The 16,164-nt window shown below is 39.3% G+C and overlaps 1 protein-coding gene and 1 long non-coding RNA gene across 3 annotated transcripts; one reads left to right on the forward strand and one right to left on the reverse strand.

Annotated features, from left to right (window-relative positions):
* Window positions 1-682: 682 nt before the first annotated feature.
* Window positions 683-5,497, forward strand: LOC138209134 (uncharacterized). Its single transcript, XR_011179141.1, has 2 exons — window positions 683-837; window positions 2,562-5,497. It is a non-coding gene; the product is annotated as an uncharacterized lncRNA (long non-coding RNA).
* utp6 (UTP6 small subunit processome component) lies at window positions 2,118-16,086 on the reverse strand. Of its 2 annotated transcripts, none has more exons than XM_069167511.1 (19): window positions 15,850-16,086; window positions 15,091-15,175; window positions 14,947-14,988; window positions 14,712-14,804; window positions 13,674-13,721; window positions 13,532-13,595; window positions 13,248-13,366; window positions 12,973-13,050; window positions 12,790-12,871; window positions 11,557-11,638; window positions 11,237-11,415; window positions 10,568-10,647; window positions 10,329-10,406; window positions 9,252-9,431; window positions 7,427-7,507; window positions 6,963-7,072; window positions 6,741-6,807; window positions 6,411-6,483; window positions 2,118-2,877 (listed from the first exon to the last, which is right to left on the reverse strand). In XM_069167511.1, the coding sequence occupies exons 1-19, from the start codon at window positions 15,939-15,941 to the stop codon at window positions 2,618-2,620; spliced, it is 1,893 nt and encodes a 630-aa protein (XP_069023612.1). In that variant the 5' UTR covers window positions 15,942-16,086; the 3' UTR covers window positions 2,118-2,617. The 2 variants fall into 2 exon arrangements, with proteins under 2 accessions (XP_069023612.1, XP_069023613.1); XM_069167512.1 differs by lacking the exon at window positions 2,118-2,877 and adding an exon at window positions 5,466-6,042.
* Between the last annotated feature and the right edge of the window lie 78 nt (window positions 16,087-16,164).

Consider the following 16,164-nt stretch of genomic DNA (forward strand, 5'->3'; position numbering starts at 1 on the left):
GTCCCTACAGTTAACTCAACTCATGTTCTGTTCTGTTATCTTATAATCTTTATATTTTTTCTTTGATTTATAATCTGTTCTTTCTGCCTTTTGGGATTTTGTGTGTGTATTCTTTTCTATTTTATTTTTGTATTTTGCATTCAGTTGTTATCGATTATTCCTGATATTTACTTTTTTCTCTGATTTTTAAAGAAAATGCACTATATTCTGATATTTTGCATCCTATCCTGCTCTAGTATTTATTGTTACTGTTTTAATTTGGTTTTATCTGATATTGTGTTGAACGTTTTAACTTTTGTATTCTGATATTTGTCTGTTTTGTCCTATTCTATTCTGGTATTTTGCATTCCATTCAATTCTATTTTATTCTCGAGGTCATGCTCCACTTTTGTGCCGGTGGTGACGCTCTCATGTGGCATCAGTCAGCGGCCACCTTGCAGACCAAAGCCTGCAGAATTGCCGGAAATTGCGGGATTTTCATATCTAAATAAAAGTTTGTTCTGACGCTTCAGGCCCTGAAACCACCCAGCTGCAGAAGTTTCTGCGTGGTGTATCCTGGTGTCATTTCCCTTTTCCCATTCACATTCCGATTTGCGTTAACACTTTCTGTTACTGAGATATGTTGTAATTGATGTAAGTAGGCAAATACTTTATTTTGAAGGTTTTTTACCGGAAGCGATGTTTTATCATTGAAGCGGACTTTATACTGAATAGCAATGTCCGACTTGTTTTCTGACAAGAGCCCGGCTTCTCACAAAGACAATTCACTAATACAGCAACAGCAGGACGGATGTTCATCATAATCCTCATCATCACGTTAACCTCTGACACCTGTCGGTGAGTTTGGACTCCATTCATAAATGTCTTCGTCATAAAGCTGCCAGAGCGGTTGGATCTCTGTGCGCACCACAATCCCCATCTTGCTACTTATTTCCCTCAAACTACAACATGTTACATTCACACCTGTGGGTTTGAAGGTTTCTAAACTTGACAGACAAAATGCCAGATCTTTAAAACCAGTTCAGGAGTGGACCAAGTTCATGAATACTGAAATGACGTCAGCATGTGTTGAGGGAGTGAGTGTGCATCGGAGGAGAGAGGAATGTCAAGACCCTGCAAGGAAAAGGGAGGACATGAGGACATGTCACAGCTAAAGCTTAACACTTAACAAACGGGAGCTATTGCAAGTTGTAGATGTATTAAAATTAAAGTATAATTATGGAAATACCATCAGCGTAATGTACTGTAATTTATGAATATAGTGTAAAGTATAGTACTCAAAAAAGTAGCAATCAGGGTGTCATATTATTAAATCTTTTACACTAATGGGTTACTGAATCATCAATATGTGAGCATCATTTTAATGGGCCAGGTGGAGTTAATACTACATGCATACTATAATACATAATGTTTTATAAACTGAATAAAAATGTTTCGTTAGTAAACTCTTAATCTGCAGAATAAGCAGCTGTCAGATAAATGTAGTGCATTTAAATGTACAGTATTTACCTGTGAAATGTTGTACAGTGGAAGAATCAGTGGTGGAAGAAGTATTCACAACCTTTCCTTCAGTAAAAGTACCGAAACAGCAACATAGAAACACTCCATTACAAGTAAATGTCCTGCATGAATAATATAGTATAAGTTTTACTAAAGTAAAAGTATTGGTTTGCTCCCTGTAGCTGATATATTATTATATGTGAAATCATTAGATTGTTGCTACCCAGTCATCAGCTGCATGTTAGTGTTGTAGCTGCTGCAGGTGGAGGTAGTTTGAACTACTTTAGATCCAATTTTCATTCCAGGGATAGCAGATACATCTGAGGGGTGGTCTGATGATTACTGGGAGAGGAAAGAAGAAAAAACAATGTTCTGATCCACTAATCTTTTTTCAGTTTTATCCTCCAGTCTTAGATTTTTGGTGATATATTGAATAATTTGAACATTTACCGAAGTGAAACCATGTGAGAAGTGTAGAGGGAAAAATCTGTATTTGGTGGAGCTGTTAACAACTCAGAAATCTGAAATGTGACTCAGATGACACTGCTGTTTGTAGCCAAACAGGTTGGAATGATGAAATGAAATGATTTAATCTTTCAAAATATGCTGTATTTGAGAAAAAAAAAATTCTACTATCCATTGTGTCAAATCCTAATCTTAAAAGTAACTAAAGCTGTCAGATAATATGGTGGAGTAGAAAGTACAATATTTCCTCTGTAATGCAGTGGAAGGGAAGTATAAAGTAGCATCAAAGGGAAATACTTAAGTAAAGTACAAGTACTTAAAAATTGTACTACAGTACAGTAGCCCAGAGGTGAGATTAGTCAAATAATTAATTTGTCTATTGGCAGACAAACAACTATTTTGGCAACTGACTATTTTTTAAGTCAGTTTTCAAGTTTAACTCTCCTCGCCGACAGTTTTATAGTTTGCGTGGAGCTCCTTTGGACCAGATTGTTTGCTCATGGTTGTACAGATGAAAGTGTGGTTGCTGGTTTTGAGGCCCACACATTGCCTTCTCCTCACTGCACCACGTGTCACCCTCCTCTCTGTTCCTGCAGTGCAGTGAGCCCGTTAAGCAGCGGATGCAGCGGGTGTCCGGCTGCAGGCAGCCCTCTCAATGGTCTCTCCCACCATGAAGGCGGTGGTGGATGCTGTGTGGGCAGTGTGGAGCATCGGGGCCTCCATCTATGACTACATCCACACCAACGCCATGGAGGAGCGCATCCTTGCCCTGGAGAACGTCATCAGCATCCACCAGTGTGTGATTGGGCTGCTGTCCGCTGGCGTCTTGGTACTCTTCACCTACATCCTCTTCAAGAAGCTCTGAAGGCGGGTGAAGTGGTGGACGTGAGGGAGGTGGCGCAACCAGAATCACTGGAGTCCAGCGTGGTAAAGCAAAGACAGACAAAGGGGAAATTATGACACCGGTGCCATTACATAGGCTGTGAAATGCTGTGGATGCTGGTGTGCTCTTCATGGAGGGGTTTTATGAGGGTGGGACCGAACACATACATGGGCACACTGTCTTTATTCCAACAAGGTGGTGGGAAGGTGAAGCATTATGTGACACACAAACACACACACAAAAACTGTATAAATGAGTGTTGGGAAAGTTACTTTTCAAATGTAAAATATTATTGGCTACCCTGTTAAAAATCTTATGAGTAATGTAACTATCTTTATCACTTCATCAAAGTAGTGCAGTTTATTACATTTTATTAGGTTTTGATAACTTTTCGAACAAATGTTTTAAACTGGGCAAGCAAACACAAAAGCTAAAAAAAAAATCTATTTAAATGAGGCCGTGTAAACCTCCCAACGGAGCGCAACACTTATTACTGTCAGACTTTTATTCAAATATCTTCAATATAACTTGAATTATTAATAATTGGATTGTTTTAATTGAAAGCACAACCACCCAAACACATCACACGTATGTCGGTTACAACTGACTGCAGCAAAGAAAATGTTTTCTCGTAACCTCAAACCGGTTCTCGATTCATGTCGACTCCATGCTGAGGGATGGTAGAACCATCAACTGGGCTGGGCGCTGTTCAGTTTTTGACACTGGTTACTAAATGAGTTTTTAAATATCTTTTCGTCTAATCCGACGACATGGCCAACTGTGATGGTGTAGTCGCTCAGAGCAATGCACAATAATGTGACTGGCAGTCGAGAGGTGGTGCAAATTCAAGCAAGAGAACCAATCAAAAACAAGCCTCAAAATGTGAGCATACTGCCAAATGAATGGAGCCCGTATAGACGAAGACAGAAGGTGAAAAGATCCAAAGCAACAGAATGAATATATTATTCTCAATATAAGCTTTTTATGTTTAAATGGAAGCCCTTTACAACCACCAATGATAATTTAATTACATTCAATTTTTCCTCAGTAACTGTAATGGATCACAATAACATTTATTTTGTCATTTAATTATATAACTCTGGTTAACACTGGTTTTAACATCATTGCAGCGCCACCTTTTATCCTTAAACCTGTCTGAGGTCCTCATCTTCTTTCAGTAATGCAGGGCTAACTGGTTTTAAAGGCCAGCATAGAGTTTTATACTGATGAAGACAGTTACTGTGGCAATATTCAATATTATTACACTTTAATTTTATAATTTGATTCATTTTAATGCTTGTGTGCCAAAAAGATTAATTGTTTCCCCAAATGTATTCTTAATAATTCTTAATTATTCAGACCATGAATGTTGTGATTCAGCAGCTCATTGCAGGTTTTGCAGACTTAAGCTGTTGACGAAAATATATCCTCAACACATTTGAAATTTTTCTCAGGTTAGTTATCTGATACAAACACACCCAATGTATCAGCAGGCCAATTATTATTGTTATTTTTTTTTTTTACAGTCCGAGTAGCTCAATGTTTCGGATCTGAGACCACAACACTACAGCCGCAGTCACTCCCATTTACAGAGAAAATTTTGTCAAAAAGCTTGTCTTATTTTCAAAAGCGGTCTGTGTTTAAAATAGTTTGTCATAACAACTGCAAATTCTGCCTTAATTGACGTTATGTTTTTATGTTTTTTTTTTTTTTTATGATTGCACTAATTTCTCTCAAAGCCCGACTGAGATATCAGAAGATGCTAACTACTGAAGATAGTGTCTGTTAGACAGATGACTGAAGAGTGTAAATGTGTGTGTTAGGGGTCCTAAATAGAGGAGGAGTCTGGCCACATAGTTCTCTTATGAATGTGTTCGTCAATGAATAGAAGAGACGATTAATCTGAATACACCTTTACACCGTCTGACTGTAAACATTTTTCATTTGGTTTTGAGGGTCAAATGACATTCTGTGTGTATGAACCCACAAGATACAATTGTCTAGGTCTACATGTGTGTTATCTGTACTATTAAGACTTTAAAGTGGAACATCAGGATCCCTTTAGATGTTTTTTGCCATTAACATCTTTTACCTCATAACTTACATTAATGTAGGTTCCACTGCTGTATAAAATGCAACAATTTGAAGTGTCCTTACAAACTGTAAATATATTTCGATGTTGATTGGCAGTTGTTGTTTTTTAAGCTGGCCATTGAAACATTTCATAGATGAGATATCACATAGTGCTAATGCTGCTTTATATTTATGGTTTGTTTCTTAAAGGTGATGTTTTGTATCATGATAGTGGAAGATTTAAGTGATACTTGCTACTGACTGCAAACACTGGTTCAGTGTGTGGTGTGAAGATTTAGAGGCTAATGAATGTGTTTGACTTAATAACTTAGAAATTACTTTGCTAACCTACCAAGAGAACCATTTAAAGATGTGGTTGGTCAGTGGGAACTACTGTCATACGAGTCATGGGTTTAAAAAAAACAGGTGTGTGTTTATCTCTGTGCATATGTTATGTAACTGTGTCAGAGGGAGCATAACCACTGAAGAATGGAAGACTGTTTTCATATCATTATAACAGCATCAAAGTTTGTCTTCTCCAAAAGCCAAATAAATGTGAAATTTAATCAAGTTGGATCTCCTTACATTATCAAATATTCCCAACATCAGTTATCAAACACAGCTTGAACTTTTGTACATGAAAACTGAGTGTAAATACAGGTTGTAAATCACATTGCTGGAAAAAACAACAACCTCTCAATCAAATCTAAGAATATCTCTTATAACATGGCTGGAAGAATATAAGAGGAATCATCAGGCTCAGTTCTGATAACCAGAAAACTTCAGTAACTGCAACACTGGGTTTACAATTCATGGCAATGCAACAATCCATGAGCAGTCATGACTCAAGTCTTCCGCTGGACCACGAAGAACACCAAAACATGTGCTGCTGCTTCTTCAGCTGACAAACATGAAACACTGCTGTTATCTGAACTGTTCTACACTCCTTGGACTTTAAGGGATCACTCATAAGTGTCCAGTCTGAAGCATAGTGTATTTAGAAATGAATCTCTCCACACTCTCGCCTTCCAGAAACTTCATGGCTCTCCAGTGGATCTTGCCACAGTTCTCTGGCTGGCCACGGGGTCCCAGCTCCTCCTGGATGTACTGCAGCCACAGATCTTCAGAAATAAAAAAAATTTAAAAAATCATTCAAGCTAAAATGAATGGCTGTTCTGATTAAATAGTGACGCTTAACTAGGGCTCTTCATCTACCCGTATCATACATTTTTCCTCTGATCTAGAAACCAGACTAGTAGTTTGTGGTGAGATCCAGCCACATTTCTGATTCTCCATGCATTCATTTCCATTTCATTATCTGATCAAATAACTGTTAAAGTGTTTGAGACTGACAAGTATTTATATCATCTGAAGGTTAGTTGTTCAGTTTCTTTTGGTGCCATTGTTTTGTCAAGATGGAAACCTAAAATGTTGTCCACCATACCTGTATAACAGGATATAGTTATACAGTCATTTAACCTTCACTCACCGTCATCTGAGGTGCCAAACTCCTGCAGCACCCTCTCATAGTAGTCTCTCAGATTGTTCATCTTTGGAGTCTCCTGGAAGAACAAATAACATTGCTCTCTCATTCAGGATCTTTCTCATCAGCAATACAAATATTATCAAAGTTCACTGTCTTTACCCGCGATGGAAACTAAACCAGATATTCAGTGGCACGTCAAACAGCAGATTGTGAGTTTTGTGAAGAGTTCCAACTATTTTCATTGTAATATGTTTTCTACCTGAAAGGTTTCACCCTGAGGTGAGTTTATTTGAACATATTTCACTTCTGAAATGCCGTAGTTGGTATACGTACTTGTTCCTTCTCAATTTGAATAATTCTCATGAAAAAGGCCTTGGACAACGGGCGGTTTTCCTGCAAGCTACAGGCGAGACAAAAAAAAAAAGTAAAGTTAATCACAATAGTTTCATCACAATTTGCTTAAGATCTTGTGAGTGTATTTTTAATTTGTGTATTGCTTTTGTGTGTTTCATTTAAAGTAAGGACAACACGAATAACAAAGTTATTTGTTGTTACCTCGTAAAGGTTTTCCGAGCTTTCTTGTAGCCTCCGGTGGAGTAGGACCAATTGAGGTAGTTCTCTTTCATCTCCATGGCAACAGCTGCTACTGCAGACAGCAGACCTCTCTGGGAACAAACAAGAGAACAAACTGTCTGCAAGCCATTCTCATTTCAAAAGCAAAATCACTATTCACACATAAAAGACAACTCATCTTCCCTGCTTCATCTGGAAGGATTTACCATTTATTTGAAAGTCTTATCAAGAACTGCAAACACTGCTCCTGATTTCGTTTTTTTTTTTATCGTATAATTTTTTGTTGCACTTTTCTTAAAATCATCAGCATAAGTGGAAACTAACAAATTCACAACAACGTCACATGTTGACAAGAAAATGTGTCCCTGCCACTGATACAGAATGTGTAAATGGCTTTAATGACAGCATACTGTGTTTCAGACTAACTGTTGGATTGAGTTGGGCACCTTGAAGATGGCTTCTGTTTCCTCAGGACTCTGGTTGGCCACGCTCCACTGGACCTGCAGCTGCCACAGTGGTAGACTCTCCTGTCAAGAGATACAGATGTTAGCTGAATAACCCATCGCCCATCTAGACAACCATGAGCATGTGCGCACTGCATTGGATGTTTGCTTCAGTAGTGTTCAGCCTGTTTCACTCAATTATCAATTACCTACAAGATATAAAGAAGTTTATCAATTTTCTGCCACTTATCCGAGGTTGAGTCACGGTGGCAGCAGGCTGAGCAAGTTTACTCAGATGTCTCTCTCCCAAACAACATTGTGTAGTTCCTCCTGGAGGTTCCTGAGGCATTGCCAGGATAGATGAGATTGGTTTACCTCGCGGTCTCCTACCAGTTGGATGTCTCCGATGAAAGACGCCCAGGAAGCATACGAATCAGATGTCTGAAGCGAGACATATGGCTCCTTTCGACACGAAGGAGCAGCAGCACTACTTGATAAAAGACCTACTGACCTTATCTCTACGGCTAAAACTGGCCACACTGCAGAGAAAACTAATTTGAACTGCTTTCGTCCACCGTCTCGTTCTTTTAATCACTACCCAAAGATTATGACCATAGGTGAGGGTCATAACATTACATTGTAGATCGACTGTTAAATGGAAAGCTCTTGTGTCTGGCTCAGCTCCCTCTTCACCAAAATGATTCAGTACAGCGCCTGCTTTACTGCTAATGCTGCACTGATCTGCTTATCAATCTACCGCTTCATCCAACCCTCACTGTAGAACAAGAACACAAGATTCTTAAACTCACTCACTTTGAGCCTGCCAAACTTAAATCAAACCCATGCAGGGACAAAATGAGTCTTTCTGTTTTCCCATTACTCATAGATTTAAAAAATGACTAATCCTTTGCTATCTTAAGGCAGCATCTGGGTCCCCAGTCTTTGCTCTCAATTAGACATTTTCCTGCAGGTCAATTCAAAGTATTTTAGACTGCATGAGTATACAACATTAAGCAACATTAAGAGTATGTCCACATTTTCCCCATTAATGCACTTACGCTTCTGTGTCGCCCAATATGGAAACACAAGATTGTTCGAAATAGCAGGCACAAACCCCGGGAGTTTATACCATTTCCCAACACTGAAAGAGAGTGTTTTTCTTGAGAGAAAAGACTTGCATAATGAGCAATGTGTAGTAATCCCCTTTACACAGCTACTTCTCAAGACCAGTCTTGTGAAACCCCCACCACAACACTAACCAGATATTCTGTTCACTGCTTCAAAGCCCTGCGCCTGAGTCAAGGCATGTGTATTTAAAGCTACGCAGCATTATGCTGGGATATACTGAGCAACAATGAGAGAGAATTAGTGCATCAACAAATTAGTAAAAAGAAAAATTGTTTGGCACGGAATTTGTTTCATTAATAGGATGATTTGATGATGACCAAGAAAACCCAAAACATGTGACTCTGACATTAGTTAACTAATAAATACACAAATGATTAATCTCAGAGTTTTAAACCTGTCTTCACATTCCCTCATATATAGGCAGAGAAAGCCATTTGAGGAAATTAACATGATGGAATAGACTAATTGGGCCAAGTAGATGGCCCATTTATACAGCAGTGCTGGTGGCAGATGTGTGTGTGTGTGTGTGCGTACATTTGTCTACGCTCTCCAAGGACAACAATTATACCGGTACTGTAACAGCTCCAGTGTGTTCAGCGTGTTAGTGCATGCGTTCGGTGAGAGCGGAGAATACTATCGAACTTGATGTAACTGCGAACAAGTGAAGTGAAGTGAAGTGAAGTGAAGTGTGTGTGTGTACCTTGGGATTAACGTATGTGAGAGCGTCCTGGAAAACCCTCCCTATGTCTCCACTTCCCAGCTGCATTAGCGTCTGCAGACTCAGACTCCACACCAACACCGATTGGCTGTAGCGCTGCGTGGCTGTCATAGCAACACTGGCTGCTCCCTCAGCATCGCCCGATGAGAGCAGCATCTGCAGCTGGTCACATGGAGAACATCATGTTGGTTGTTTCCATACGACCATACAACACAAGGTATCGTTGCTCTTTTTTAAATATCACTTTCTTTCTAAATCCCCCCCAAAAAAAATTATAATTCAAGAAAGTTTCAATCTTCTTTTTAAATCATTTTAGCCCCATTATAGTTTAAAAAAAATACAGAATCTAGGAATTCATAAATTAATATTTGCAGAGTGCAACAAGATCTAAGACATACAAAGTGCAGAATCAAGTTCGAATCATTGCTGAAAAAAAGTGCTAAATATTTTTGATTGACTGTAAATAGTCCCACAACCGACTCCGAGTGTTGTTGTTTTTCTAATGTAGTTTTGGCACCAAGAGCCTGTCAAAGAAGGTGTTTGTATTATTTGATGGACTTCTTTTTTGTAAATTAAAAAGTAAATAGTACAAAGCAATAGGACATATTCATATCGCACAACAATTTACGTGCAACGGGCGTGGCACCCAAAACAGATTCTGTGACCCTCAGTTCCTCAGTGGGTTTAGGTATGAGGAGTGAGATGGGTAGTGTAACAATATGTCACGTTAACAGAATCTGATGGGTCACCAAATACAGTTTTAATGCTCGAACATCCAACTTTGACTAACAATTTGATGTCCACTTCAGATATTAATATTGTCCTCCTTTGACCAATCATATATTGGGTTTTGAACACAGTACAGCTGCACTGTTGCTCCTTGTGATCTGCACCGCCAAGCAGAGAAGACTGACAAGGTTTTAAAGATGTTTGTTGTTTACAATCAGACTCTGACTGGCATGATCCTCACACAGCCTAAACAAAACATGCTCTGTGTAAACACATTTTACAAGACAGGCTCAAGAGCCACTTCCACATCTAATGGAGACGTTATCTTACCCAGTTCTTATAATAATTCTCCTTCAGCAGTGAGGAGTCATGGGCACGCTGCAGCACTCCCAGTAGCCTCTGCTGCCTCTGTGACACAAACACATCACAGAATTTACTCTTCAACTCTAATTAAAAACGCAGAAGACATTTTTAAGTGTACGAGTTTAGTTTTTAGGCTCCAGACCAAACAAGCTACCACGGTAACAGAGTAAGAAGGAAAGTGGTTAATCCCAAAATGATTTACTTACGTTTTCTTTCAGCTCTTGGACGTTGGTCTTCCTCTTCTGCCTTTCCAAACAGAAGGCCACGTAGCAGGTCCACATTGGCTCTAGAGGGAAAAGCACATTAACACAGCAGTGGTTTCTTATACTGACACATCAAGTCTGCAATGAGCATGCATGCCATGAAGTAACACAGGGGGGCACCCAAACACTTGTGACATTTTAGAACTTTTTACAATAAAAAAAAAAAGTCTGCAAAACTAGACATTCTATGAATTCAACAAGGGAAATGAGGCTGACGGTGTGTGTGCAAAATAAATGTAATTAAATAGTGCTTCATTCTTGTTTGGAAAAATAGGTGCATGTACAATGTGATGAAAACTAGTCCATTGAAGCAGAAGTATATTCTTGACCTTGATAATAGCTTTTCTCTAATGTTTTACCAACTCGTTAAGTAAACTCAATTCGCTGATGAAGATCATGTAGTTGAAAGCTGGTAAGTAGTCTTTGAGTTGGGCATATTTCAATAAAGTAAGTTTTTCCTATGAAGCAAATTCTCTTTCTCTGACTATCAATGCAAAGAAATATGTGACTGGATAACGAGCAAACTCAAAGAACGAGTCTCAACAAATTGATTTTAAAGTAGCCAAAATCATAATGTGTGTGTGTGTTCATTGTGTGTAAGTGAGCTCCCACCAGTGTTGAGGTTCTTGACCCCCTCCTCGTAGACCTGGCAGCAGCGCTCCTCTCTGCGGTTGGTATCTGAGGCCCGGCCTTTGGCAGTCTGGAGCTCCTCACCGGCCCCCGGAGCCTCCAACTCCCTTTTTGCCATGAAGTCCCACGTCAAACTGTCCTCTGTGTAGCTAGTCTGCAAGCTGGAAACACAGGGAGGGGAAAAAAGCAAGATATTGTTTAAAAGATGAAGCGCTGTTTGAGTTCAAGAATTTAGAGTGTGTGTGTGTGTGTGTGTGTGTGAGAAAGAGTTAAAAAATAAACTCATTAAAAGTGTGCCTTACTCTTGCAGGATGAAGTCCTGGAGTTCTTTGGTGAAGTCAAAGATGGCTGCGATGTTTAGAAGTGAGATGACGAACTCTGCTTCTGTGGGACAGAAAGGTCGTGGGACACAGGTATTTGTATTTATTTGTTTATTTGACAGAGAAAATACATATTAATGAATGCTGCTGTAAATATGCCAGTTAGCCAAAAGGGCTAACTTTTATCTGTAGTCCCTGACCAGATGTTACAATAGGCTCCCTAAAAGTAACAAAAACAAAACAAAACAACAGCTTCACGAGTGCATGGTACAACATAGAAGAGACAACTCCCTCAGGACAGGACTCAGCAGTCCATCTCCATCTGAAGGACAAGGACACTCATTAAAGGAGAGAAATGTAGACATATTGACCAAAGACTAATGGTTTGAAACGGCAGTGAAGGAAGACATCTATGTCAAACGGGAAAGACCATCAGTGAACAGAGGAGATGGTCTGAGACACCATTTATCAGCCACTTACAACAGTCTGAAGTTCTGAAGTGAAACTTTATTGATCTGTTAAACACAGTCAGCTCTGTCAATGCTCAGGTGTTTATCAGTGTTCCTCTTCCACCGGTCAGAGGAGGAGATGAAAGAGTCAGCAGGCTGTTTGCACTGAACACAGTTCAACTGCATGTACTGTCCATTCAGTGCATTTTATCAACAATTTCTAGCTTATCTGGGAGCACAGACATCTTTTTAAGGCAGATGGAGTTTGCCTGAACAAGTGATGATTTCTATTTTTAGCTTGCTTAATGTTCTAATCACTGTTTTTAAATATTTGAATGACTGTTTTTAAATGTTTTAATCATTGTTCTTAATTGTTGTTAAATGTCCTTTTATTTTGCCTTATGTTTTGATGCTTTTAATGGTTTTATGTGAAGCACTTTGAATTGCCTTGCCACATTGAACTGTGCTGTACAAATAAACTTGCCTTGCCTTACAATGCAGTCCTGAGATTCAATCATTCACACCAGGACCCTGACGACTCACATGATGGCCAGGTGAGCCAGTGACCCGAAACCCATCCACACTATGACTATTGTGACCTAAACAATCCAAAGGAAGGCCGTGTGGGTCCCACATGAGACCAAAACGACTCTCAACGACCCCACAAGAAGTTAAAACCTGGAACTCCCCCTCTAGACAGAAATATAGAAACTTTAAGTCCAGTTGCCTTTGAATAAAACCCAGATTTACATTTTAAAAAGCTTACCTTTGATTTTTCCTGCAGCATCTCTGTACACAACCTCAGCCAGTTTACCACTCAGGATCTCGGGAGAAAACTCATATTCCCCCTGGAAGGTGTGAAGAGCAGGTATTAAGACACTGAATACAAACTGACAGCCTCTGTGCATGCATGTGAGCACTGTTTGTGTTCAGTTTGCTTCACACTCACCAGGTCCATCTTAGCCTTCTCCAGCTGTTCTTTCTGCTTCCTCAGTTTCTCACAATGCAGCAGCTCCATGCGGAAGTACTGATACACAGTTGTTTGGGGAAACAGTCACCCTCATAATCATCACACTTTCAACAACCGCTACCTTATCACTGAATTAAAGCTGTGATTTCTGCCTAATTGAAGCACCACAGTGGGGAAAAAAAAAAAAAAAGGCTTTTTAAAAAATTCAAGCGACTGACACTTTGGATAGGAAACAAATATTTTGCATCTTTTACCTCCTGGTAGATTTTCTTGCTGTTTGGGTGGAAACGTAGCGCCCTCAGAAACAGGTGTCTGGCACTCTCAGAAGAATTTCTATCCTCTAGCTCACTCTTAGCAGCCATGATCCACAGGGCTTAAGAGAGTAACAGATATAAGTTACTATTAATTGTTGTTTCTCTTTAAAATGACATTTAAAATCTGATATTCCTGGCTTTTTAAATTATTTGAATGCACATTTCAATTCACTGAACAGCAGCAGAAGACATGAAGTCAGTTTATTAAGCTTCATCTTCTGTACCTGGTTTGTCAGGGTGGATGGCGAGCATGGCGGAGAAGACTTTGCTGATCTGGCCTTTGGTGGCCTGATGAGTGAACAAAGTTCATTATCAGAATAAGCAGACACTCACTTTTATAAGGCAGATGATGAGATCTTTACGTACCCATTTCTTACAGAAAGCTACATGTGAGAGCCACAGCTGCACATCGTCCTGTGGGAAAAGAAAACATCTGAATAGTTACTCCTTTATCCTTCCATTCATTGAGTGAATTTGTACTCATTATGAACACAGTGCAAATATTCAACAATGAGGGGAGCATTGAAAGTTACATCATCACTTTATTTATTGGCCTCACCTTTCACTTACTTTCCAGTTATGGTGCTTTGACATATTTCATAAATATGATGCCAATTTAAATAAAATAAGTTTTACTAAAGTTGTGTCAAGTTGCCCATTGACACAGTTTGCTTAAGCTATAATTAGACTGTCAGTCACAATCAGACTTTTTACATCCGATCAGAATTTGATCTTTCTGACTGTTCACATCATACTGATCATTGATCACATCTGATCTGGGTGTCTGGGCTGCGATGCTCATTTTCAGTCTTATCCTCATTGGTTACTACAGTAATGACATCGCACCAGTCCTTGATATAAACAGACCAAAGTGGAGGGTAACGAAATGGGCTTGCTTATTTATACCACGTGGCAACGTGTAGCCGCAGGTTTCATGAAAAATTATGAAACCGCATCAGAGACGGAGGACGTTTGCCTGCTCCGGTTTTATTCCATGTAGCTGTCACCATCTGTATCTCTGTCCAGCAGAGGAGTGAAGGCCAGACAGACCAGCTGTGACTGTCTCCCTCCGCCACCAACATGTTTCCTGCACATGTGATGTACACAGGATTTTTCCGTGGCATCAAAAGTCACAGACATAAAAAAAACACCTGAAATCTGATCTAAGCAGTCAGACATAAACTAATTTGACATACGAACGTGGTTTAAAACATATTTGTAAAAAGAAATAATCCGATTTTGGGTCATTATTGGCTGTTCAGATGAGAGGATTAAAATCTTAAATGGACCTATATCAGATTTTGACTGACAATCTGAACATGACCTTGGTGGATAGATGTAGCTGAATGTATGTGCATTAAACCCAGTTACACAACAGGTTTATAAATGTTGTGTTTACAGTACCTTCCACTTGTTTGTGGATCTTCTGAAGATGCTGTTTATTCTGTGGATGATGGGAAACTCGATCTCCTCTCTTTTGAACTGGTAATGAATGTGCTGGAAATGAAAGGTCAAATGACATTCAGTTAACTAAAACAAACCTTTTTCTCCCACCACTTGATTCCAATGCAAAGTAAGTGTGAACATGAGATAAAGGGATTCAGTGTCCTTTTTTACAGTTTTACTACAGGCTACTTACTGCTCTCCTCTTCTTGATCAGCTCTAACACGTTGATTTCATACTGTAAATAAACAAGATGTTGGAGTAAGTGGTTTGAACATCGTTCAAGATCTCATTTCATTTAAATGCAAGGTAAATATATTGAGTAGTTATGCCCCTCTACCTGAATGTATGCAATGAAGTCTTCCTTGTTTACGATCAACCTGTGGAGCTTGTACTCTAGGGCCGTTGCTCTCTTGATTATGGATCTAAAATAGTGAAAAATAAGGATGATAATCAATAATCAAAAAACTTTACAAAACACATTCTATGGAATAGAGCACGAGTGAACTGTATGAATACTAATATGTTCAGAACTACCGTGTCATGAAGAAAAAAGAGAATATTTGCGTATCAGCAATCGGCCAAAAGAGTTGGAAAATATTGGTATAACGTATATTTAAGAAATCCAACATTGCGCATCTCTAATCATCATGGGTGTCTCATAATGAAGAGCAGCTCCAGGATTTGTTCTTAGATGATCTTCCATGTCCTTCTGCTGTACAGCTTACAGAGAAACGTGTAAATGCACAAATCTGAACTGAACTGAAAAGTTTTTTGTTTTTGTTTTTTTTAAACACTGCATAGTGTGTGATGTTTATTTTGGCATATAGTTTTCTTTAGATCCCCAAAATGTCACCTGTAGTTGCGGGGTAATCGGGATGATAATAAATAGAATAGATGTTGTTATCAGATTGTTGTCATTTTCTCCATATTAATGTCCACAGCTTTACACCTGTCTGCCAGATAATCCCAACAACAAAACATTTCTCAGGTGGGAGACTTTCTCTGAGAACATATCTTGTCAAACAGGGCTCACTCGTTCCCTGATTTGCTGTCTTGTTGAAGGACGGTGAGTGGAAACCCTCGCATGTTGCCTTACTTGACTTCTTTCTTGGTGAACAGTCCGACTCTCTCCAGCTGCTCCAGCTCAGGGATCCTGTCCTCTATCCGCTGTTGAACGATCTCCGCCATCTTGTCGATGCGACCTTTACGGGTTCCGGTTCAACTGTTATTTGGTGATGTATATTTTATTAATATTACTACACTGAAAGACCACCAGACTGTAAACGACGAGCCGAATCTCCCTCTCCACCCTACACATGTGGGGAAGTTGTGATTCACGGTATTTCCGGTTCCTTTAGCAAATGGGTCCGACAGGAAACAAGAACATGTGTGATCGTGATTGGCTCATTCA

The sequence above is a fragment of the Embiotoca jacksoni genome, unplaced genomic scaffold (genome assembly GCF_022577435.1).
Source record: "Embiotoca jacksoni isolate LCO1_2020_lvr unplaced genomic scaffold, fEmbJac1.0.p SCAF_4, whole genome shotgun sequence".
Classification (NCBI taxonomy): domain Eukaryota; kingdom Metazoa; phylum Chordata; class Actinopteri; family Embiotocidae; genus Embiotoca; species Embiotoca jacksoni.

Excerpts from the sequence above, each read along its gene's own strand:
- utp6 (XM_069167511.1), bottom strand. The coding sequence starts at position 15,941 with ATGGCGGAGATCGTTCAACAGCGGATAGAGGACAGGATCCCTGAGCTG. Across the intron at positions 14,805-14,946 it reads TGATCAAGAAGAGGAGAGCA|CACATTCATTACCAGTTCAA; the intron begins GTAAGTAGCCTG and ends TTTCATTTCCAG. Across the intron at positions 6,484-6,740 it reads TTCAAATTGAGAAGGAACAA|GAGACTCCAAAGATGAACAA; the intron begins GTACGTATACCA and ends TTGTTCTTCCAG.